The 26,499-nt window shown below is 36.4% G+C and overlaps 3 protein-coding genes across 3 annotated transcripts in view; all 3 read right to left on the reverse strand.

The window, feature by feature from the left end:
- Window positions 1-7,370: 7,370 nt before the first annotated feature.
- LOC133656197 (histone H4) lies at window positions 7,371-7,785 on the reverse strand. The gene has a single exon (XM_062057105.1). It carries the CDS (start codon window positions 7,770-7,772, stop codon window positions 7,461-7,463), a length of 312 nt encoding a protein of 103 aa, XP_061913089.1. The 5' UTR covers window positions 7,773-7,785; the 3' UTR covers window positions 7,371-7,460.
- Window positions 7,786-8,458: 673 nt separating this feature from the next.
- Window positions 8,459-9,123, reverse strand: LOC133656180 (histone H2A-like). Its single transcript, XM_062057086.1, has one exon. The coding sequence runs from the start codon at window positions 9,030-9,032 to the stop codon at window positions 8,649-8,651; it is 384 nt and encodes a 127-aa protein (XP_061913070.1). The 5' UTR covers window positions 9,033-9,123; the 3' UTR covers window positions 8,459-8,648.
- Window positions 9,124-17,555: 8,432 nt separating this feature from the next.
- LOC133656165 (ankycorbin-like) overlaps window positions 17,556-26,499 on the reverse strand; it is a gene marked incomplete at its 5' end in the record, with an annotated part of 28,749 nt that continues 19,805 nt past the window's right edge. Inside the window, 7 exons of the mRNA XM_062057068.1 lie at window positions 17,556-18,206; window positions 18,297-18,362; window positions 21,764-21,910; window positions 23,642-23,809; window positions 24,603-24,765; window positions 24,837-25,297; window positions 25,362-25,949. Of these exons, the coding sequence (XP_061913052.1) occupies window positions 18,117-18,206; window positions 18,297-18,362; window positions 21,764-21,910; window positions 23,642-23,809; window positions 24,603-24,765; window positions 24,837-25,297; window positions 25,362-25,949 (1,683 nt within the window). The remainder of the gene's footprint in view (window positions 18,207-18,296; window positions 18,363-21,763; window positions 21,911-23,641; window positions 23,810-24,602; window positions 24,766-24,836; window positions 25,298-25,361; window positions 25,950-26,499) is intronic.

Here is a 26,499-nt window from a genome sequence, read left to right on the forward strand (position 1 = left end):
AATCTTAAGTTGTCTTTATTTTTAAGTTATCGTGCCGTGATTTTACCAGTCCGGCCCACTTGGGAGTAGATTTTTCTCCATGTGGCCACTGAGCTATAATGAGTTTGACACCCCTGGTGTAGACATTCGCGCACTGCGTAGGGACTCGCGTTAATCTAACAGTTGCAGTAGAAGGGATAATAATAATAATAATAATATGAATCAGAATTGATCCCCAAGGAGAAATGTATTTTTGTTACAATAACTGTGTAAATAATAGCCTATGTATGTGTACATACATTAGTTATTTTTATTTTAAATCTTCTCAAAACAGCCTGCTTACACTTTACCCCCCGCCCCTTCTTTCTGTCTCCTCTACTAGTCTACTCATTTTGTTTTCATGTGGCTTGTTTTCGTGGGATCGGCAGTTCTTTTGACTGTACGAATCACTAGAATCAGTGACTGACAACGCCACACTGTGGCCAGTTCAGTACGTGTACCGAATCACTTCTGCAGCAGCAGTACAGTTTAATTGCAAATCAGCATTATTATAATGATGATGATAGCTACTAAACAACAACAACAACAACAGTTGCAGTAGAATGGATAATAATAATAATAATATGAATCAGAATTGATCCCCAAGGAGAAATTTATTTTTGTTACAATAACTGTGTAAATAATAGCCTACATACATTAGTTATTATTTTTATTTTAAATCTTCTCAAAACAGCCTGCCCTACACTTTACCCTCCGCCCCTCCCCCTCGCGTCGCTGCTGCTCAGCCTGCACGGATTTTCTTTAACTTTATGTGTTGAGATAATGGGGACGTGTGTTTGTTTTCATGTGGCTTGAGTCAACATTAGCCGTTAGCTTGGAGAATGAATGGAGAACGGATGCCAATGGCATGAAACATATCCCCGCGACGGGGGGGAGAATCACTCGCGGCATTGGGGCAAGCAGAGCAGAGAGCGAGAGCGTTGACGTTCACTGAGTGATTCATGTCGTTAATCCGCGGTGAACGAATCGTTCGCTCAGTCCCTCCCCCCGCCCTCTCATTGGCTGCGTCGTTCGCCGACGTCGAGGGTTCAGTGAGTCACAGAATGCGCCAGTTCCACCAGTGGCGTGCCGTGAGGTTCATGTCTGGTGAGGCACAGACTTCATCACAGTCAGATTTACAAAACATATGAACCCTAAAGAGTATCTTATTCACCATGTGATTGGCAGCAGTTAACGGGTTGTGTTTAAAAGCTCATACCAGCATTCTTCCCTGCTTGGTCGCGGCGGAGCTAGACTGAACTGAGAAAGGAACGAATCAGTTCATGAAGTGATTCGGTTCAGTACGTTCACTCAAAAGATTCGTTCTTTCGAACGAATCGTTCGCGAAACAACACAACACTAAAACTGACCCAAAAGTTGTTTAATAGTGCGCCTCACTATGATTTTAGGATTCTTAATAAGTGTCAAAACATGTTTCTTTCCAAAGAATGATTAGTTTCAGTCATGTTTGATGTAAATCAGAATAATTTAAGGTAAGGTCTGTAATTTTACATTTTGATTGCACTAATATACTAAAGCTTTACAGTGAGAGAAAGTCATTAGTATGACCCATTAAAAAATCATTGGGATTTAGAAATCATAATTATGAGATGAGATAAAGTCATTATGAAATGAGGTCATAACTATGAGATAAAGTCATGATTATGTGATTCAAAAGTGAATATGTGATTTTAAAAAAACTCATGATTATGAGATTTTAAATTCTTGAATATGAGATTGAAGAAAGTCATGATTATGAGATTCAAAAAGGATGATTGAGATTTTAAATTCATGATTATGAGATTAAAAAAGACATGCTTATGTGATTCGAAAGGCATGATTATGAGATTCAAAAAGCATGATTATGAGATAAAAACTCATGATTATTGGATTTTAAATTCATGATTATGATATGAGATTTAAAAAATCGTGATATGGGATTTTAAATTCATGATTATGAGATTTAAAAAAGTCATGATTATGAGATTCAAAAGGCATTATTATGTGAATCAAAAGACATAATTATGAGATGAAAACTCATGATTATATTTGAAATTCATGATTATATTTTTAAAAAGTCATGATTATGAGATTTTAAAAAAGTCATGATTATGAGATTCAAAAGGCATGATTATGAGATAAAAAAAAGTTGTGAATATGTGATAAAAACTCATGATTATGAGATTCAAAAGGCATGATTATGTAATTCAAAAGGCATGATTATCAGATAAAAAGTCGTGAAAATGTGATAAAAACTCATGATTATGAGATTCAAAAGGCATGACTATGAGGTTAAAAAGGCATGACCATGTGATTAAAAAGTCATGATTCTGAGATTCAAAGGGCATGATTATGGGATTAAAAAAAAGGCATGATTATGAGATTTTAAATTCATGATTATGAGATAAAACGGCATGATTATGAGATTTTAAATTCATGATTATGAGATTTAAAAAAGTCATGATTATGAGATTGAAAAAGCATGATTATGAGATAATAAATCATGATTTTGAGATTAAAAAGTCATGATTGAGATTTTTTTTTTTTTTGTCGTGATTATGTGATTGTGCTGGATTGAAATTTCCCATCTAAAAAAAAAAAGTATGGCAATATACGAAATACACAAAAGTCAGAATAAAAACAAGTATAAACTACGTTAAAAACGTGAGTACAAAATTATACTACCCTAACTGACATGTGTACGCTTTAACTACCACCCTTGAATAATAAACCCGAAAAGTGAATCTGGGTTAAAAAAGATATAATTGTATGTAACCGTGATGTTATTTGAGCACTTTATCAGTAGAATAGAGCGACTATCATTAGCTCCGTTGGCCGACTTTTGCTAACATTTATTTACGATTTAGAATGCATAAAAAAATGTGTTCTCGTCTCATAAGGTTTGTGAACAATAGATTAAAGTTAAATTACCACTGATAGTCACACACACACACACACACACACACTAGGTGTGGTGAAATTAACCTCTGCATTTGACTCATCCCCTTGTTCCACCGCCTGGTAGGTGAGGGGAGCAGTGAGCAGCAGCGGTGGCCGCGCTCGGTGACATGTCTTTGGATACTTTGAAGTAGATCACAAGCGTGAGATAGTGATGCCAGATCTTTATGCTCTAATATTGATTCTCAAATGAAAATATTGATACTTCGGGCATTCTTATATATATATATATATATATATATATATATATATATATATATATATATATATATATATATATATATATATATATATATATATATATATATATATATATATATATATATATATATATATATATATATATATATATATATATATATATCAGCACATATATATATATATGTATATATATATATATATATATATATATATATATATATATATATATATATATATATATATATATATGTATATATATATATATATATATATATATATATATATATATATATATATATATATATATATATATATATACATAAATATATATATGTGCTGATATATATATATATATATATATATATATATATATATATATATATATATATATATATATATATATATATATATATATATATAAAATATATATATGTATATATATATATATATATATATATATATATATATATAAAATATATATATATATATATAGAGAGAGAGAGAGAAAAATATATATATATATATATTTAAGAATGCCCGAACACCTTATATATACAGTGTATATATATATATATATATGTTTCTTGACATTTTTATTTTGTAAACATGACAACTTGTCGCCATGAAGCTGTGTGGAAAAACATCTGTTTCCACCAACGAAACATCTTTAATCGTAAGTTCCATCCATCCATCCATTTTCTACCGCTTGTCCCTTTCCCGGGGTGCGCTGGAGCCAATCTCAGCTGCACTCGGGCACAAGGCGGGGCACACCCCCGGACAAGTTGCCACCTCATCACAGGGCCAATGATAAATTGAGGACCTTAATACTTTAGTTGGACTATTGTGGTGTTAAAACATCTCTACTTATATCGGACGCCTCTGTCTCCTTGGACGTATTCTCGCTCATCCATGCGGACTGGACACTGGCAGAGAGTTGGTAGGCGGCCGAGGGTGGTTTGGAGTCAGGTCTCTTGGTTGCTTTGTTGGGTCTGCTCCTATCTCTGGCCATTCTCCCCCCACCCCAGCAGTCGATGGCGTGGAACACCGCAGAGGCCACCACAGTGTATATGGTTTTTTTGTTGTTGTTTTACTTTTGTGGCTGTGTGTATCTGTACTGTAAAGTTCAAATTTGAATGACAATAAAAAGAGGAAGTCGAAGTTTGCATCATCTCTGCTCTTTTAATGTCTTTAATGTCCTTAGTGTTCTTTGATGTTTCCCTCTTACACACATGTTTGTGTGTGCTATGGCTGTGAGGTTTTTTTTTCCCTAGTCCACGGACCGAGGCTTAGACTGAATTTTTTTTTCTGATTTTGATACTTGATGCAGATTGCTTTTCTTTCTATTTCATTGTTGCTAGCTGAGCAAACAGTCATTAGCTGCTAGCCAAAAGTGTTTTGTTTACATCTTCTTTTCCTAAAGTTTGTGGATTGCAAGTTCTACTATTTGTTCATAACTCATACAGGATGTGCCAGTTTTGCTTGCGTCTATTTAAAAAATATAACCACGTGACACGAAAAATAATAATAATTCACCATCTGCATCAAATGGTAATATTTGAAAAAGTATCGTTAGTGAATCGTATCGTGTCTAGATTCATATCAGATGGCCATTTACGGTAGAGATGCACACCCCTAATATCACATCGGTATATAGCTGATACTAGGCAGAATTTCACCTGTATCGGATCAGACAATAAACAGTATTTGGACACAGCTATATTTGCATAAAGTACCAGTATCACCGATAACAAGATGGGTAGATTAATCAGTTGAATCGCACATCAATCCAAACTGAGTGATTCATTTTTGACATATTAATAATGACATATAAGACAAATTGCTCCCTCTGTCGGTGAGTTGCGGAAGGGCAATGACGTAGGATGTAGAAGAATACCAATTTTGCACACGTATGACGTCATGACGCGTTAAAACGATGATTATAAACACAAATAATGCTTGGATGAGCACAAGCATTCAACACATGGGAAATGACGACATCTCGTGGCCATTAGGAGGCATAACAATATCTCATAATAATGAGATCATCTCAATTAAAACATCCCGATTATGGGATTAAAAAAATCGTAATTGTAGGATTAAAAATCGCTAATAATCTGATTTTGAATCTGTATCAGAGTGGGCATAATGTATATTAATCACTTCAATTAGTAACATGTTTCATACGGGATCATTCATTAGATGTATGTTTCCGTATTACAATAACAAAGAATTTGTGACCTCTGTCGGTGACATGTGGAAGTGCATGTCTTAAAATCTGAGCAATACATATTGATATCAAATGATCATTGACTGTTAGAAGAGGTGTGTGGTTGTTTGTTTGGTGAAATGAGATTGAACCACGCTATGATGTGTTTATCCCTGTGATTTGATATCGTTTGAGGACGATTCCCCGAGAGCAGCAACATTTGAAATACACTTTGTAACATTTGACCACACGCACACATTAGCTATATTCGCATAATGTATCGGTATTGGAACACTACTGCCGATACCAGCCTGAATTTTACTCTGTATCAGTCAGTTGTAGTTGCACAAATTGTGGGTAACAGATATAACTGATAACAGGCTGAATTTGACCTGTATCAGATTGGGAGAAAAAAAATGTGGTATGAAAAGTATATTTGCTTAAAGTATTGATATTACTAATATCAACCTAATGTTTAATCTGTATCAGAGTGGGCATGTTGTATATGACTCACTTCAATTACTGACATCTGCAGTATTATTCATTAGATTTATGTTTCCTACTCACAATAAATTGAAATTGTGACCCCTATCGAGGAGATGTGGAAGTGCACGCCTTAAAATCTGAGCGATACATATTGATATCAAAGAATCATTGACTGTTAGAGGTGTGTGGCCCTGAAAAGGACCTTTGTTTGTTTGGTGAAATGAGATTGAACAACGGTATGATTTGTTTATCCCTGTGATTTGATATCGTTTGAGGACGATTCCCCGAGAGCAGCAACATTTGAAATACACTTAACATTGACCACACACACATTAGCTGTAATTGCATAAAGTATCGGTATTGGAACACTACTGCCGATACCAGCCTGTATTTTACTCGGTGTCAGAAAGAACAAAATCGGTGGTGGTATCACACACCACTATGTTGCACAAATTGTCTGTAACAGATATAACTGATAGCAGTCTGAATTTGACCTGTATCCGACTGGGAGAAATAAATTGTGGTATGACAAGTATATTTGCTTACAGTATTGATATTGCTGATACCAACCTAACATTTGATCTGCATCAGAGTGGGCATGTTGTACACGACTCACTTCATACAGTAACATATACAGGATGATACATTGATTTGTTTCCTAATCATCCATCCATCCATTTTCTATAGATGAGATGTGGAAGTGGATGACTCAAAATCTGAGCGATACATATTGATATCAAAGGATCATTGACTGTTAGAAGAGGTGTGTGGTCCTGAACATTTGACCACACACACATGAGCTATATTCGCATAAAGCATCTGTATTGGAACACTACTGCCGATACCAGCCTGCATTTTACTCTGTATCAGAAAGGGGGGAAAAAATTCAGTGGTGATATCACACACACACCACTATCAGTCAGTTAGTTGCAGAAATGGTCGGTACAGATATAACTGATAGTCTGAATTTGACCTGTATCAGATTGGGAGATTTTTAAAAAAGTGGTACCACACTAGTGTTGTGTCGTTCGCGAACGATTCGTTCGAAAGAACGAATCTTTTGAGTGAACGTACTGAACCGAATCACTTCATGAACTGATTCGTTCCTTTCTCAGTTCAGTCTAGCTCCGCCGCGACCATGCCGGTATGAGTGGAACTGGCGCATTCTGTGACTCACCTCGACGTCGGCGAACGACGCAGCCAATGAGAGGGCGGGGGGAGGGACTGAGCGAACGATTCGGTGAACGAATTTTTTGAACAAATCAATTTAAGGAACTGATTCTAGTGATTCAGTACAGTCAAAAGAACTGCCGATCCCATCACTATACCACACAAGTATATTTACTTACAGTATTGATATTGATGCCACCCTAATGTTTAATCAGTATCAGATTGGGTATTCAGTAACATAAATAGGACATTTGACATTTGCTTACAAATCACAATATTTCAAACTTCTACCGATAGGATGTAGAAGCGAATGTCTAAAAATCTGAGCGATACAAATTGATATCGGAGGATATTTGACTGTTAGAAGAAGTGTGTGGTCCTTAAAAGGACCTTTGATTGTTTGATTGGTGGAATGTGAGATTTATCCTCCAAAGCCGTACAGAGTGCGTCCTTGCCTCTTGAGGGCGTAGACAACATCCATGGCGGTGACCGTCTTCCTCTTGGCGTGCTCGGTGTAGGTGACGGCGTCACGGATGACGTTCTCCAGGAACACTTTGAGCACGCCGCGAGTCTCCTCGTAGATGAGGCCGGAGATACGCTTGACTCCACCGCGGCGAGCCAGGCGGCGGATGGCGGGCTTGGTGATACCCTGGATGTTATCACGGAGGACTTTGCGGTGACGCTTGGCGCCTCCTTTGCCCAAACCTTTACCTCCCTTTCCTCTTCCTGACATGATTAACGAAGGTTTTGTGATAATCTACAAAGTAGAATGATGACTGAGTCAGTTTGTAGTGGGCTTTATGAGAAAACTGCGGACGTGAGAGAGGACAGGGGGCGTCACCAGTGCAGCCCTTCCTGTTTTCACCAAACACACAATTGTATCGCCTCTCTTTTTAAAGCCAGTTTGTATAGAGACAAATGCGGACGTGAGAGAGGACCTGTCCTCTCTCACGTCCGCAGCCACCAGTGTAGCCCTTCCTGTTTTCATCAAACACACAATTGTATCTTCTCTCTTTTTAAAGAAAAATGTATAAAACTTGTGAAATATTTCCTCAATATGAGATTAAATACAGATGCTAACCTGTTATATCATACATAATTGTCTTAAATGTGTCTTATATAACTATATAACACTTTTAAGTGTGAATGTGGAGTGAACGCTTTGAGCATCTAGTGAAATAGAAAATCGCTATATAAATCTAATCTATTATCATTAAGAGTGTCATGACTTCTTTATAAACTCCATCCATCCATTTCATACCGCTTGTCTCTTATGGGTCGCGGGGGGGTGCTGGACATACACAATTTCAAAGGTCACATTTGTTAACTCCTACTAATAAATGAAGTATAATATCTGAAGTCAAGTAATCTCATTTTGGCTCACTAGATGTATTATAATAAATTGTATACATTCATCAATTATATTGAGTGACAGGAGAACTTTTTATAAGAGAACAAATAAAGATGATGATTATAACGACAATCTTAATGTATATATTACTTGTATTAGTATAGTGTAATTTGACATATTTGATGAGGATGATTGACTCAAAGAAGAGTTGTGTGGCTCTTAAAAGAGCCTTTTGTGATATTGTTGCTGGTCATCAATTTACTTCTTGGAGGCCTTCTCGGTCTTCTTAGGGAGCAGCACCGCCTGGATGTTGGGCAACACGCCGCCCTGGGCGATGGTGACGCCTCCCAGGAGTTTGTTGAGCTCCTCGTCGTTGCGGACGGCCAGCTGCAGATGGCGGGGAATGATCCTAGACTTCTTGTTGTCGCGGGCTGCGTTCCCCGCCAACTCCAGAATCTCGGCGGTCAGGTACTCCAGCACGGCCGCCATGTACACGGGAGCACCGGCGCCGATACGCTCGCCGTAGTTGCCCTTGCGGAGCAGCCTGTGGACACGACCCACCGGGAACTGGAGTCCTGCCCGGGATGACCTGGTCTTGGCCTTAGCGCGGGTCTTTCCACCGGTTTTGCCACGTCCAGACATGGTATTTTCACTAAGGTAGTTCTCACTTCTGATGGAAGATATGCAGGACCAAATGACGAGCAGCTTATTTATACACTTGTGCTGCTCGCTGATTGGCCAGCTAAGGCGGGGGAACGTTTGTCCAATCAGCAAACAACAGCCTTATTTCTCAGGGGGCTGTGAAATGATCACGTTTACTTGATCAAAACCGTGTACTTCATCGACAATCTTACAATATATATGCGTGCATATGACGTCAATGACGTCATGATGCTTTAATCGATGATTATAATTGCAAACAATGCTTTGACGAGCACAGACATGGAAAAGACGACATCTCGTGGTCATTAGGGGGCATAACAACTTCTTAGTCGTGACGGTCATTATGACTCAAGATAGCAAACTCATAAATATGAGATACAAAATCATGATTATGAGATAAAAAGTCATGATTATGAGATAATAAATCATGATTATGATATTAAAAAATGCATTATTATGAGATAGAAAAAAAGTCATGATTATGAGTTATTTTTAAAAGTCACAATTATGCGATTATATGTCATGATTATGAGAACAATTCACGATTACGAGTTAAAAAGTAATGATTATGAGATAAAAAGTCATAATTATGAGATAAAAAGTCATAATTATGACATAAAAAGTCATGATTATGAGATAAAAAAAAAGGGGCAAGCGGTAGGAAATAGATGGAAGTAATGATTTTGAGATGAAAAAGTCATGAGTATGGGATTATTTTTTTTAAGTCACGATTATGCGATTAAAAGTCACAATTATGCGATTATATGTCATGATTATGAGAACAATTCACGATTACGAGTTAAAAAGTAATGATTATGAGATAAAAAGTCATAATTATGAGATAAAAAGTCATAATTATGACATAAAAAGTCATGATTATGAGATTTAAAAAAAAGGGGCAAGCGGTAGGAAATAGATGGAAGTAATGATTTTGAGATGAAAAAGTCATGAGTATGGGATTATTTTTTTTAAGTCACGATTATGCGATTAAAAGTCACGATTATGCGATTAAAAGTCATGATTATGAGATAAAAAGTCATAATTATGTGATAAAAAGTCATGATTATGAGATTTTAAAAAGTAATGATTATGAGATGAAAAAGTCATGATTATGAGATTTTTTAAAAATGATAAATAAATAAATGATAAATGGGTTATACTTGTATAGCGCTTTTCTACCTTCAAGGTAAACAAAGCGCTTTGACAGTATTTCCACATTCACCCATTCACACACGCATTCACACACTGATGGAGGGAACTGCCATGCAAGGCGCTAACCAGCAGCCATCAGGAGCAAGGGTGAAGTGTCTTGCCCAAGGACACAACGGGCGTGACAAGGATGGTAGAAGGTGGGGATTGAACCCCAGTAACCAGCAACCCTCCGATTGCTGGCACGGCCACTCTACCAACTTCGCCACGCCACGCCTGATTATGAGATAAAAAGTCATGATTATGAGATAATAAATCATGATTATGAGATTAAAAAGTCATTATTATGACATTTTTTTAAAAAGTCATGATTATTAAATAAAAAGTCATGATTATGCAATTCAAAATTATGATTATGAGTTGGTTTTTTTAAAAAAGTCATGGTTATGAGATTAAAAAGTCATGATTATGAGATAATAAACTGTGATTATGAGATGTACAAAAATCATGATTATGAGATAAAAAGTCATGATTATGCAATTAAAAGTCATGATTATGCAATAAAAAGTCATGATTATGCAAATAAAAGTCATGATTATGAGATAATAAATCATGATTATGAGATTGAAAAGTCATTATGAGATTTAAAAAAAAAGTTATGATTATGAGATAAAAAGTCATGATTATGCAATTAAAAGTCATGATTATGAGATTTTAAAAAAAGTCATGATTATGCAAATAAAAATCATGATTATGAGATAAAAAAAAGTTGTGATTATGAGATTAAAAAGTCATGATTATGAGATAAAAAAGTCATGATTATGAGATAAAAAGTCATGATTATGCGATAAAAAGTCATGATTATGCAAATAAGTCATGATTATGCGATACAAAGTCATGATTCTGCAAATAAAAGTCATGATTATGAGATAAAGAGTGGAAATGATGAGCTATTTACACAACAGTCACAGTAGTAGACCTTTTGGCATGACATCCGTTCAGACATGAATTGTTAGAACATTATTTTAAAAGTGTTTTTAGTTTTAAAGTTTATTCATGAGGGGAAAGTTGCAATTGTTCGTCTGTACAAAACTGCTGGCCTTTAGTAAAACACAACACAAATGAGTTTTATCCTTGAAATAGAAAATACTTGAGCTGGATAACGTGCACAGGAAAAAAAACATGAATATTAATAAAAGTTGTGTGTAATTCACTTAAAACATTTCCTGAGCAAAACATGAGAAATGTTTGGGGTTGAATCAGGCAGACGTCATGCTTACTAACAGTCGACTCTCCAAAAAGATACGTGGGGTTTTTGGCTCCTGGCACAGTCCCAAGGCAAAGAGGAGTGAACTCTTCATGAGGAACTTGAAAGTGCTGCAAACTGAATGACAAAAGTTTATTTCTTGGCAACATGCTGCTCGTTTAGACCGGTATTGTCCAAATTAGGAATAATAGTCCAAACAACAAGTTAAGTTATTGTCCTAAATAGGAATAATAGTCCAAACAACAACTTAAGTTGTTGTCCTAAATTAGAATAATAGTTCAAAGAAGTTAAGTCATTGTCCTAAATAGGAATAATAGTCCAAACAAGTTAAGTTATTGTCCTAAATAGGAATAATAGTCCAAACAACAAGTTATTGTCCTAAATAGGAATAATAGTTCAAACAAATTAAGTTATTGTCCTAAATAGGAATAATTGTCCAAACAAGTTAAGTTCTGGTCCTAAATAGGAATTAATATTCCAAACAACAAGTTAAATTATTGACCTGAATAGGAATAATAGTCCAAACAAACAACAAGCTAAGTTATTATCCTAAATAGGAATAATAGTCCAAAAAGGTTGAGTTATTGTCCTAAATAGGAATAATAGTCCAAACAACAAGTTAAATTATCATCCTAAATAGGAATAATAGTCCAAACAGGTTGAGTTATTGTCCTAAATAGGAATAATAGTCCAAACAGGTTGAGTTATTGTCCTAAATAGGAATAATAGTCCAAACAACAAGTTAAATTATCATCCTAAATAGGAATAATAGTCCAAACAGGTTGAGTTATTGTCCTAAATAGGAATAATAGTCCAAACAACAAGTTAAATTATTTTCCTGAATAGGAATAATAGTCCAAACAAACAACAAGTTAAGTTATTATTCTAAATAGGAATAATAATCCAAACAGCAAGTTATTGTTTCTAAATGGGAATAATAGTCCAAACAACAAGTTAAGTCATTGTCCTAAACAGCAACAATAGTCCAAACAAGTTGAGTTATTGTCCTAAATAAGAATAATAGTCCAAACAAGTAAAAGTATTATCTTAAATAGTAATACTAGTCCAAACAATAAGTTATTGTCCTAAATAGGAATAATAGTCCAAACAACTTGAGTTATTGTCCTAAATAAGAAATAGTCAAAACAACAAGTTCAATTATTGTCCTGGATAGGAAAATAATCCAAACAAGCCATTGTCCTAAATAAGAAAAATAGTCCAAAAACAAGTTAAGCTATTGTCCTAAATATGAATAATAGTCCAAACAACAAGTTATTGTCCTAAATAGGAATAATAGTCCAAATAACAAGTTATTGTCCTAATTAGGAATAATAGTCCAAACAAGTTAAGTTATTGTCCTAAATAGGAATAATAGTCCAAACAAGTTAAGTTCTGGTCCTAAATAGGAATAATAGTCCAAACAAACAACAAGTTAAGTTATTATCCTAAATAGGAATAATAGTCCAAACAAGTTAAGTCATTGTCCTAAATATGAATAATAGTCCAAACAAGTTAAGTTATTGTCCTAAATAGGAATAATAGTCCAAACAACAAGTTATTGTCCTAAATAGGAATAATAGTTCAAACAAATAAAATTATTGACCTGAATAGGAATAATAGTCCAAACAAACAACAAGTTAAGTTATTATCCTAAATAGGAATAATAGTCCAAACAGGTTGAGTTATTGTCCTAAATAGGAATAATAGTCCAAACAACAAGTTAAATTATTATCCTAAATAGGAATAATAGTCCAAACAGGTTGAGTTATTGTCCTAAATAGGAATAATAGTCCAAACAACAAGTTAAATTATTTTCCTGAATAGGAATAATAGTCCAAACAAACAACAAGTTAAGTTATTATCCTAAATAGGAATAATAATCCAAACAGCAAGTTATTGTTTCTAAAGAGGAATAATAGTCCAAACAAGTCATTGTCCTAAATAGCAATAATAGTCCAAACAAGTTGAGTTATTGTCCTAAATAAGAACAATAGTCCAAACAAGTAAAAGTATTATCTTAAATAGGAATACTAGTCCAAACAATAACTTATTGTCCTAAATAGGAATAATAGTCCAAACAAGTTGAGTTATTGTCCTAAATAAGAAATAGTCAAAACAACAAGTTCAATTATTGTCCTGAATAGGAAAATAATCCAAACAAGTCATTGTCCTAAATAAGAAAAATAGTCCAAACAACAAGTTATTGTCCTAAATAGGAATAATAGTCCAAATAACAAGTTATTGTCCTAATTAGGAATAATAGTCCAAACAAGTTAAGTTATTGTCCTAAATAGGAATAATAGCCCAAACAAGTTAAGTTCTGGTCCTAAATAGGAATAATAGTCCAAACAAACAAGTTAAGTTATTATCCTAAATAGGAATAATAGTCCAAACAAGTTAAGTTCTGGTCCTAAATAGGAATAATAGTCCAAACAAACAACAAGTTAAGTTATTATCCTAAATAAGAATAATAGTCCAAACAAACAACAAGTTAAGTTATTATCCTAAATAGGAATAATAGTCCAAACAAGTTAAGTTCTGGTCCTAAATAGGAATAATAGTCCAAACAAACAACAAGTTAAGTTATTATCCTAAATAGGAATAATAGTCCAAACAACAAGTGATTGTCCTAAATAGGAATAATAGTCCAAACAACAAGTTAAGTGATTGTCCTAAATAGGAATAATAGTCCAAACAACAAGTTATTGTCCTAAATAGGAATCATAGCCCAAACAACAAGTTAAGTTATTGTCCTAAATAGGAATAATAGTCCAAACAAGTTATTATCCTAAATATGAATAATAGTCCAAACAACAAGTTAATTTATTGTCCTAAATAGGAATAATAGTCCTAACAACAAGTTAAGTTATTGTCCTAAATAGGAATAATAGTCCAAACAACAAGTTAAGTTATTGTCCTAAGTAGGAATAATAGTCCAAACAACAAGTTAAGTTATTGTCCTAAATAGGAATAATAGTCCAAACAACAAATTATTGTCCTAAATAGGAACAATAGTCCAAACAACAAGTTATTGTCCTAAATAGGAATAATAGTCCAAACAACAAGTTAAGTTATTGTCCTAAATAGGAATAATAGTCCAAACAAGTTAAGTGATTGTCCTAAATAGGAATAATAGTCCAAACAACAAGTTATTATCCTAAATAGGAATAATAGTCCAAACAACAAGTTAAGCTTTTGTCGTAAATAGGAATAATAGTCCAAACAACAAGTTAAGTGATTGTCCTAAATAGGAATAATAGTCCAAACAACAAGTTATTGTCCTAAATAGGAATAATAGTCCAAACAACAAGTTAAGTTATTGTCCTAAATAGGAATAATAGTCCAAACAACAAGTTAAGTTATTGTCCTAAATAGGAATAATAGTCCAAACAACAAGTTAAGTCATTGTCCTAAATAGGAATAATAGTCCAAACAACAAGTTAAGTCATTGTCCTAAATAGGAATAATAGTCCAAACAACAAGTTAAGTTATTGTCCTAAATAGGAATAATAGCCCAAACAACAAGTTAAGTCATTGTCCTAAATATGAATAATAGTCCAAACAACAAGTTATTGTCCTAAATAGGAATAATAGTCCAAATAACAAGTTATTGTCCTAATTAGGAATAATAGTCCAAACAAGTTAAGTTATTGTCCTAAATAGGAATAATAGTCCAAACAAGTTAAGTTCTGGTCCTAAATAGGAATAATAGTCCAAACAAACAACAAGTTAAGTTATTATCCTAAATAGGAATAATAGTCCAAACAAGTTAAGTCATTGTCCTAAATATGAATAATAGTCCAAACAAGTTAAGTTATTGTCCTAAATAGGAATAATAGTCCAAACAACAAGTTATTGTCCTAAATAGGAATAATAGTTCAAACAAATAAAATTATTGACCTGAATAGGAATAATAGTCCAAACAAACAACAAGTTAAGTTATTATCCTAAATAGGAATAATAGTCCAAACAGGTTGAGTTATTGTCCTAAATAGGAATAATAGTCCAAACAACAAGTTAAATTATTATCCTAAATAGGAATAATAGTCCAAACAGGTTGAGTTATTGTCCTAAATAGGAATAATAGTCCAAACAACAAGTTAAATTATTTTCCTGAATAGGAATAATAGTCCAAACAAACAACAAGTTAAGTTATTATCCTAAATAGGAATAATAATCCAAACAGCAAGTTATTGTTTCTAAAGAGGAATAATAGTCCAAACAAGTCATTGTCCTAAATAGCAATAATAGTCCAAACAAGTTGAGTTATTGTCCTAAATAAGAACAATAGTCCAAACAAGTAAAAGTATTATCTTAAATAGGAATACTAGTCCAAACAATAACTTATTGTCCTAAATAGGAATAATAGTCCAAACAAGTTGAGTTATTGTCCTAAATAAGAAATAGTCAAAACAACAAGTTCAATTATTGTCCTGAATAGGAAAATAATCCAAACAAGTCATTGTCCTAAATAAGAAAAATAGTCCAAACAACAAGTTATTGTCCTAAATAGGAATAATAGTCCAAATAACAAGTTATTGTCCTAATTAGGAATAATAGTCCAAACAAGTTAAGTTATTGTCCTAAATAGGAATAATAGCCCAAACAAGTTAAGTTCTGGTCCTAAATAGGAATAATAGTCCAAACAAACAAGTTAAGTTATTATCCTAAATAGGAATAATAGTCCAAACAAGTTAAGTTCTGGTCCTAAATAGGAATAATAGTCCAAACAAACAACAAGTTAAGTTATTATCCTAAATAAGAATAATAGTCCAAACAAACAACAAGTTAAGTTATTATCCTAAATAGGAATAATAGTCCAAACAAGTTAAGTTCTGGTCCTAAATAGGAATAATAGTCCAAACAAACAACAAGTTAAGTTATTATCCTAAATAGGAATAATAGTCCAAACAACAAGTGATTGTCCTAAATAGGAATAATAGTCCAAACAACAAGTTAAGTGATTGTCCTAAATAGGAATAATAGTCCAAACAACAAGTTATTGTCCTAAATAGGAATCATAGCCCAAACAACAAGTTAAGTTATTGTCCTAAATAGGAATAATAGTCCAAACAAGTTATTATCCTAAATATGAATAATAGTCCAAACAACAAGTTAATTTATTGTCCTAAATAGGAATAATAGTCCAAACAACAAGTTAAGTTATTGTCCTAAATAGGAATAATAGTCCAAACAACAAGTTAAGTTATTGTCCTAAGTAGGAATAATAGTCCAAACAACAAGTTAAGTTATTGTCCTAAATAGGAATAATAGTCCAAACAACAAATTATTGTCCTAAATAGGAACAATAGTCCAAACAACAAGTTATTGTCCTAAATAGGAATAATAGTCCAAACAACAAGTTAAGTTATTGTCCTAAATAGGAATAATAGTCCAAACAAGTTAAGGGATTGTCCTAAATAGGAATAATAGTCCAAACAACAAGTTATTATCCTAAATAGGAATAATAGTCCAAACAACAAGTTAAGCTTTTGTCGTAAATAGGAATAATAGTCCAAACAACAAGTTAAGTGATTGTCCTAAATAGGAATAATAGTCCAAACAACAAGTTATTGTCCTAAATAGGAATAATAGTCCAAACAACAAGTTAAGTTATTGTCCTAAATAGGAATAATAGTCCAAACAACAAGTTAAGTTATTGTCCTAAATAGGAATAATAGTCCAAACAACAAGTTAAGTCATTGTCCTAAATAGGAATAATAGTCCAAACAACAAGTTAAGTCATTGTCCTAAATAGGAATAATAGTCCAAACAACAAGTTAAGTTATTGTCCTAAATAGGAATAATAGCCCAAACAACAAGTTAAGTCATTGTCCTAAATATGAATAATAGTCCAAACAACAAGTTATTGTCCTAAATAGGAATAATAGTCCAAACAACAAGTTAAGTTATTGTCCTAAATAGGAATAATAGTCCAAACAACAAGTTAAGTTATTGTCCTAAATAGGAATAATAGTCCAAACAACAAGTTAAGTTATTGTCCTAAATAGGAATAATAGTCCAAACAACAAGTTAAGTTATTGTCCTAAATAGGAATAATAGTCCAAACAACAAGTTAAGTTATTGTCCTAAATAGGAATAATAGTCCAAACAACAAGTTAAGTTATGGTCTTAAATAGGAATAATAGTCCAAACAACAAGTTAAGTTATTGTCCTAAATAGGAATAATAGTCCAAACAACAAGTTAAGTTATGGTCTTAAATAGGAATAATAGTCCAAACAAGAAGTTCAGGGGTCAACATAGTGCATTTTTTACAAGGCGGGACAAGAACATTCCAGCATAGAAACTCCTGGTTGTGTTACAGTAACTCCTGGTTGTGTTACAGTAACTCCTGGTTGTGTTACAGTAACTCCTGGTTGTGTTACAGTAACTCCTGGTTGTGTTACAGTAACTGGGACAGAGACATGTTTAGCACAGTATGCAAATATGGCCAAGATGGCACCAGAAGAAATCCTCAAGTACATTTGATGTCACAGCATGACCACAATTGTTCATTTACGATGATTGCATATTGTGCTGCGTTCCCAAGAGTCCAGGAGGAAGTCCTCTCTCCTCTCTCCACGGTCCAAGACTTCCAAGTACACAACGAAAACGCTGCAACTGTTGTGTTTTTGTGTGCGTGGCATCAACAAGCATCCTTGCTCTGCTTTGGCATCTTCTTGCACATGATGAGGATCTGCTTCAAGGCTTTCTGCACGTCCTCGTCCATCTGACCCTGAACACAAACACCACCCTCAGAGTCTGCAGTCCAGACTACACCTTGTTGCGAGGAGAAGTAGAAGAAGACAACGTGCCACTTTAGTACCTGCACGGCGTACAGAAGGTGCATCCTGTAGACTGACACGATGTCATGGTGCTGCTTCTTGGACTCCTGCACAAACACACAACACCTGTCCTTAACACAACACCTGTCTTTAAGACAACACCTGTCCATAACACAACACCTGTCCTTAACACAACACCTGTCTTTAAGACAACCAACACACTGCCTGTGCCTCAAGAGCTGTTTGTTATCCTAAGATTGGCAATAAAAGTTAAGATTGGCAATAAAAGTTAAAAAGTTCAATAAAAAAACACTTCTTTCCTAGCTGTGGCGGCTATGATTTTGCCACGGCCATGTGCCACATTCAGGTGTATTAAAAACCTACTGAAAGGATTTTTTAACATTTAAACGGGAATAGCAGATCCATTCTATGTGTCATACTTGATCATTTTGCGATATTGCCATTTAGTAGAGAAAATCGACGATAAAGTTTGCAACATTTGCGCGCTGATAAAAAAAAAACTTGCCCCTACCGGAAGTAGCGTGACGTCACAAGCGGTAGTGCTGCTCACAATTCCCCATTGTTTACAATGGAACAAGAGATATTCGGACCGAGAAAGCGACGATTACCCCATTAGTTTGAGCGAGGATGAAATATTCGTGGATGAGGAACGTTAGAGTGACGGACTAGAATGCAGTTCAAGAGATATCTTTTTTCGCTCTGACCGTAACTTAGGTACAAGCTGGCTCATTGGAATCCACACTCTCTCCTTTTTCTATTGTGGATCACGGATTTGTATTTTAAACCACCTCGGATACTATATCCTCTTGAAAATGAGAGTCGAGAAGGCGAAATGGACATTCACAGTGACTTTTATCTCCACGACAATACATCGACGAAGCTCTTTAGTATGAGCTAACGTGATAGCATCTGTCCCAAATGCAGATAGAAACAAAATAAATAAATCCCTGACTGGAAGGATAGACAGAAGATCAACAATACTACTATCAGGAGACACCGAACCAAACACTGGACATGTAAATACACGGTTAATGCTGTGCCGCCTGTCGAAGCCTGGTAATGCTGTTGCTAACGACGCTAACTTAGCAACGGGACCTCGTCAGAGCTATGATAAAAACATTAGCGCTCCACCTACGCCAGCCAGCCCTCATCTGCTCATCAACACCCGTGCTCACCTGCGTTCCAGCGATCGACGATGCGGTCGGCGGCCCGGAGACGTAGGAAGTCAAGGTAAGGTCACCGGCGCTAGCGTCTGCTATCCAACAAAGTCCTCCTTGTTGTGTTGCTACAGCCAGCCGCTAATACACCGATCCCACCTACAACGTTCTTCTTTGCGGCCTCCATTGTTCATTAAACAAATTGCAAAAGATTCACCAACACAGATGTCCAGAATACTGTGGAATTTTGTCGAAGAAAACAGAGCTCTGTGTATTGTGTCCAAAAGGGTCCAAACACTTCCGTTGACCTCGCGACGTCACGCGCATACGTCATCCTCAGAGGCGTTTCGAACCGGAAGTTTAGCGGCAAATTTAAAATGTCACTTTATAAGTTAACCCGGCCGTATTGGCATGTGTTATAATGTTAAGATTTCATCATTGATATATAAACTATCAGACTGCGTGGTCGGTAGTAGTGGGTTTCAGTAGGCCTTTAAAGGCCTACTGAAAGCCACTACTACCGGGGAACTTCCGGTTCAAAACGCCTCTGAGGATGACGTATGCGCGTGACGTAGACCGGCGAACACGGGTATGCCTTCCACATTGAAGCCAATACGAAAAAGCTCTGTTTTCATTTCATAATTCCACAGTATTCTGGACATCTGTGTTCGTGAATCTGTTTCAATCATGTTCATTGCATTATGAAGAAGGAAGCTGAGCAAGCAAAGAAGAAAGTTGTCGGTGCGAAATGGACGTATTTTTCGAACGTAGTCAGCCACAACAGTACACAGCCGGCGCTTCTTTGTTTACATTCCCGAAAGATGCAGTCAAGATGGAAGAACTCGGATAACAGAGACTCTAACCAGGAGGACATTTGACTTGGATACACAGACGCCTGTAGAGAACTGGGACAACACAGACTCTTACCAGGATTACTTTGATTTGGATGACAAAGACGCAGACGTGCTACTGTGAGTATGCAGCTTTGGCTTTTTTTTGCGTATGTACGTAACTTTTTTAAAATATATAAGCTTTATGAACCTTGGGTTAGGTGAACGGTCTTTTGGGCTGAGTGATTGTGTGTGTTGATCATGTGTTTGAATTGTATTGGCGTGTTCTATGGAGCTAGGAGCTAGCAGAGGAGCTAGGAGCTAGCATAACACGTACCGTACCGTACGTGCGCGTCACGTACGTAACTTTTTAAAAATATATAAGCTTTATGAACCTTGGGTTAGGTGAACGGTCTTTTGGGCTGAGTGATTGTGTGTGTTGATCAGGTGTTTGAATTGTATTGGCGTGTTCTATGGAGCTAGGAGCTAGCAGAGGAGCTAGAAGCTAGCATAACAAACACGCAGGTGTTATTATGCAGGATTAATTTGTGGCATATTAAATATAAGCCTGGTTGTGTTGTGGCTAATAGAGTATATATATGTCTTGTGTTTATTTACTGTTGTAGTCATTCCCAGCTGAATATCAGGTACCGTGAGTATGCAACCTTGGCTGCTAAACATTCGATAACTTGACCGTATGTGCGCGTCACGTACGTAACTTTTTAAAAATATATAAGCTTTATGAACCTTGGGTTAGGTAAACAGTCTTTTGGGCTGAGTGATTGTGTGTGTTGATCAGGTGTTTGAATTGTATTGGCGTGTTCTATGGAGCTAGGAGCTAGCAGAGGAGCTAGGAGCTAGCATAACAAACACGCAGGTGTTTTTATGCAGGATTAATTTGTGGCATATTAAATATAAGCCTGGTTGTGTTGTGGCTAATAGAGTATATATATGTCTTGTGTTTATTTACTGTTGTAGTCATTCCCAGCTGAATATCAGGTCACCCCCGGCTCTCACAGCATCTTCCCTATCTGAATAGCTTCAACTCCCCACTAGTCCTTCACTTGCACTTTACTCATCCACAAATCTTTCATCCTCGCTCAAATTAATGGGGAAATTGTCGCTTTCTCGGTCCGAATCTCTCTCACTTCATGCGGCCATCATTGTAAACAATAGGGAACTTTGCGTATATGTTCAACTGACTACGTCACGCTACTTCCGGTAGGTGCAAGCCTTTTTTTTATCAGATACCAAAAGTTGCAATCTTTATCGTCGTTGTTCTATACTAAATCCTTTCAGCAAAAATATGGCAATATCGCGAAATGATCAAGTATGACACATAGAATAGATCTGCTATCCCCGTTTAAATAAAAAAAATTCATTTCAGTAGGCCTTTAAGGGGGAAAATGGCGACTACAGTTTTCATGTCAAGGCCTAGAAATGGACGGTAATTAGTAAGGTCTGCTGTGACGTGCATGTGTGGATATGTGAAGGTCTTACGGCCAGTTGGTACTGCAGATGTTTGACTTGCTGCTGCATGTTCTCCAGCTGCTGCCTCTTGGTGGGCGGGGCCGAGCTGTAGGAGAGCTGTGATAGGCTGTTTAAGGCGTCCTTCAGCTTGTTGACTTCCCGGGAGAGGTCGTCTATCTGCGGGACAAACGACACGCCTTTGAACGACCTTCTTCCACGACACCAGAGGAGGAGAGGAGAGAAGTGGAGAAGAAGAAGAAGAAGAAGGAGAAGGAGAAGGAGAAGGAGAAGGAGAAGAAGAAAAAGAAGAACAAGAAGATGAACAAGAAGAAAAAAAAGAAGAAACAGAAGAAGAAGAAAAAGAAGGTGTAGAAGAAGAAGAAGGAGAAAGAGGTGGAGGAGGAGGATAAGAAGAAAGAGGAGGAGGAGGAGGAGAAGAAGAAGAAAAAGGAGGAGCTGAAGAGAGAAGAAGAAGAAGAGCTGGTGACACACCCGCTTGTTCTTGTCGCGCTCAGAGGAAGGAGAAGAAGAAGAAGAAGATGAAGGAGAAGGAGAAGGAGAAGGAGGAAAGGAAGAAGAAGAAGGAAAAGAAGAAGAAGAAGAAGAAGAAGAAGAAGAAGAAGAAGAAGAAGAAGAAAAAGAAGAAGAAGAAGGAGAAAGAGGTGGATGAGGAGGAGAAGAGAGAAGAAGGAGGAGGAGGAAGAGGAGGAGGAGGAGGAGGAGGAGAAGAAGGAGGAGCTGAAGAGAGAAGAAGAAGAAGAAAAAAAAAGAAGAAGAAGAAGAAGAAGAAGAAGAAGAAGAAGAAGAAGAAGAAGAAGAAGAAGAAAAAAAAGGAAAAGAAGAAGAAGAAGAAAGAAAAAAAGGAAAAGAAGAAGAAGAAGAAAAAGAAGAAGAAAAAGAAGGAGGAGAAGAAGAAGGATAAAGAGGTGGAGGAGGAGAAGAGAGAAGAAGAAGGAGGAGAAGGAAGAGGAGGAGAATAAGAAGGAGAAGCTGAAGAGAGAAGAAGAAAAAGAAAAAGAAGGAGAAGGAGAAGAAGAAGATGAAGATGGAGGAGAAGAAATAAGAAGGAGGAGGAAAAGGAGGAGAAGAAGAAGAACAAGAAGGAGGATGAGAATAGAGAAGAAGAAAGAGGAGGAGGAGAAGAAGAAGAAGAAGAAGAAGAAGAAGAAGAAGAAGAAGAAGAAGAAGAAGAAGAAGAAGAAGAAGAAGAAGAAGAAGAAGAAGAAGAAGAAGAAGAAGAAGAAGAAGAAGAAGGAGGAGGAGGAGGAGGAGGAGGAGGAGGAGGAGGAGGAGGAGAACAAAAGAAGAAGAAGAAGGAGGAGGAGGATGAGAATAGAGAAGAAGAAGAAGAAGAAGAAGAAGAAGAAGAAGAAGAAGAAGAAGAAGAAGAAGAAGAAGAAGAAGAAGGAGGAGGAGGAGAAGAAGATGGACGAGGAGGAGGAGAAAAGAGAAGAGAGAAAAGAGAAGAAGAAGCAAAAGAAGAAGAAGAAGAAGAAGAAGGAGAAGGAGAAGAAGAAGAAGAAAAAGAAGAAGGAGAAAGAGGAGGAAGAGGAGAAGAGAGAAGAAGGAGGAGGAAGAAGAGGAGGACAAGAAGGAGAAGCTGAAGAGAGAAGAAGAAGAAGATGAAGAAGAAGAAAGAAGAAGAAGAAGAAAGAAGAAGAAGAAAAAGAAGAAGAAGAAAAAGGAGGAGAAGAAGAAAAAGGAGGAGAAGAAGAAGAAGAAGAAGAAGAAGAAGAAGAAGAAGAAGAAGAAGAAGAAGAAGAAGAAGAAGAAGAAGAAGAAGAAGAAGAAGAAGAAGAAGAAGAAGAAGAAGAAGAAGAAAAAGAAAAAGAAAAAGAAAAAGAAAAAGAAAAAGAAACAGAAGAAGAAGAAGTAGTAGAAGAAGAAGAAGAAGAGCAGGTGACCCACCCGCTTGTTCTTGTCACGCTCAGAGGCCACATGTTTCTCCACCACAACTTTGAGCTGAAGAATTGCATCCTGGGACGCACGCAAGCTGTCACTCAAACTCTGCTTGTCCTTCTCAGTGGACGTCAGCTGCTCCTGCAGGACGTCCCGCTCCGCTCTGTAGTCCCGCCCCTTTTTGGACAAATCACCTCACATCAATCTCATTCATACATGCAGTAATAGTGAAAATAATGATATAATAATATAAGTAATAATAATATAGTATTATAAATAATAATAATAATAATATTAATAATAATTAAAATAGTAATAATGTAATGATAGTCCTAATGATAATAATGATTATAATGATAATAATAATAATAATTATAGTAATAATAATGATGATAATAATAATGATGATACAGAAGATAATAATAATGATAGTAATAATAATAATGATAATAAAAATAATAACGATAATAATAATGAAAAAAAATTGTAATAATAATGATGATAGTAATAATAATACTAATCATAAAGATAATGATACTAATAGTGATAAAATTATAATAATATGATAGTAATAATAATGATAATAATGATGATGTTACAAAAGATAATTATAGTAATAATAATTATGATACAAAAGATAATAATAGTGATAGTAATAATAGTAATAATAATTATAATAATAATGATGATGTATGATGATAATAATAATAATTATGATAATAAGGATAATAATAATAATTATAGTAATAATAACGATAATAATAATATTACAAATACTGATGATACAAAATATTATAATAATGATAGAAATAATAATGGTAATAACAATAATGATAATTATAGTAATAATAATGATAATAATAATAATTATAAAAAGATAATAATAATGATAGTAATAATAATGCTAATGATAGTAATAAGGATCACACTTGACATTGATGAGTTCCTGCAACAACAAGCAGCTCCTCACCTTCTGCCAGGCATCTGCAGCCTCCAGCGCCATCTCATCCTGCTTCCTGAGGGCCTCCTGGAGGAGCTGCGTCAGGTGGCTCACTTGGCCCTCAAGCTGCTCTCCAATCTTATTGTGCTCCTCCAAGGAGATGACGTCCTCCGAGTGTTTGTCGGCCTCCAGCCTGGAGGATGACAACAACAACACATGTTTACACCTAAGAACACCTTTCGGGCGCTGGCTTCCCTCGCTCACCTGTTCTGCAGAGCGTCCACCTGCAAGGTCTTCTGGTGGAGCTGCGCCTTTAGAGCTTCCGATTGGCTCTCCAGCTCCTTGACGGCGTTCCCCAGAGACGACATCACCCGCGTGTGGTCGCCAAGGGACACGGAGCTCTGCACCTGAACCTCGGCTTCCATCCTCAGCTGTGAGATCTCCTCCAGAGCTTCAGCGTGCTTGTCCTGCGTGTCCGCCAGCAGCGTCTGCAGCTCCTCCAGCCTGCCGGCCAGGTCCTCCTGTTGCGAGGGAGGAGACGTGGGCCGGTCGCCGTCCTCCAGCTGCTTGTGGGCGGCGCCCAGCTGCGCCCTGGTTTGGCTGTAGGAGTGCGACAGCTCCACCAGGCGGCTCTGGAGGCCACTAATGACCTGGTTGAGCTCCGTCTTCATGTCCTGGAAGTCCTTGGCGGCCGCCTCCACAGGGACGGTTCCTCGTAGGGCCTCCTAGCCGAGACAGCAAGAAGCGAGGATGTTGCGCTCACGTAAGCGGAGAGTGAGAGTTCCTTACCTGCAGCAGGCTGATCTCCTCCTGCGCCTCCTTGTACGTCTCCTCCATCCTCTGCTCTTGCTCCTCAAACGCCCGTCTCTGCTCCTCCGCCTTCTTCAGCTCCCCCTCCAGCTCTCCGACACGCTGAGCGGCGTCCTGCTGCTCACAGAGCAGCTGTGCCTTCAGATGTAGGACTTCCTGCTCCAGCGAGGACGTTCCGGCTCCTTCCGCATGACCTCTCAGCTCCTCCACAGCATGGTGGTATCTCTTCTGTGTGTCGCTCAGCTTGGCCTGAAGCTCTGCCAAGCTCTCCAGCAACTCCTCCTCCTTTCCTTTGCTCCTTCTGTCGTCCTCCTCTCCAACTTTCAGCTGAGCCTGAAGCCGGAAGTTCTCCTCTCTGCTCTCCATCAGCTCGGCTTGGACCCTGTCCAGCATCTGTCTTAGCAGCCAGATCTCCTCACCACTCTTCTTCCTCCCTTCGTCCTCCGGCGGAACCATTGCGGCGAGCTCTGCGTGGTCCCGCGTGGAATGGACGGAGGAGTTGGAGGTCCTGCTGTGAGGACGGCTGCTGTCCTTCAGCTGCTCGCTTCCTTGCAGGGACCAAAGTGTCTGTGAACAAGAAGCACCGCTCAACAATCGTCCTCCAGAAAGGGTCTTCATCCACCTACTCCGTATAAAAATAAAAATAATAATAACAATAATAATAATAGTAGTAATAATAATAATAATAATAATACTTGTAATAAAATTAATAACATTAATAATAATAATTGTAATAATAAAAATAATGACTAATAATAATATTGGTATTATTAATAATAATAACAATAAAATAATAATAATATCAATATTAGTAATAGTAATAATAATTATAATTATAATAGTAATAATAATAGTAGTAATAATAATAAAACATAATAATAATAATCGGTGCTATATGTAATTGGTGTAAATACAGATGTTATAAATAATAATAAATGGGTTATACTTGTATAGCGCTTTTCTACCTTCAAGGTACTCAAAGCGCTTTGACAGTATTTCCACATTTACCCATTCACACACACATTCACACACTGATGGCGGGAGCTGCCATGCAAGGCGCTAACCAGCAGCCATCAGAGGCAAAGGGTGAAGTGTCTTGCCCAAGGACACAACGGAC

This window comes from Entelurus aequoreus, linkage group LG08, assembly GCF_033978785.1.
Source record: "Entelurus aequoreus isolate RoL-2023_Sb linkage group LG08, RoL_Eaeq_v1.1, whole genome shotgun sequence".
Taxonomy (NCBI): Eukaryota; Metazoa; Chordata; class Actinopteri; order Syngnathiformes; family Syngnathidae; genus Entelurus; species Entelurus aequoreus.

Bases quoted from the DNA above. Each gene is read 5' to 3' on its own strand.
- LOC133656197 (XM_062057105.1), bottom strand. From the start codon at position 7,772: ATGTCAGGAAGAGGAAAGGGAGGTAAAGGTTTGGGCAAAGGAGGCGCC.
- LOC133656180 (XM_062057086.1), bottom strand. From the start codon at position 9,032: ATGTCTGGACGTGGCAAAACCGGTGGAAAGACCCGCGCTAAGGCCAAG.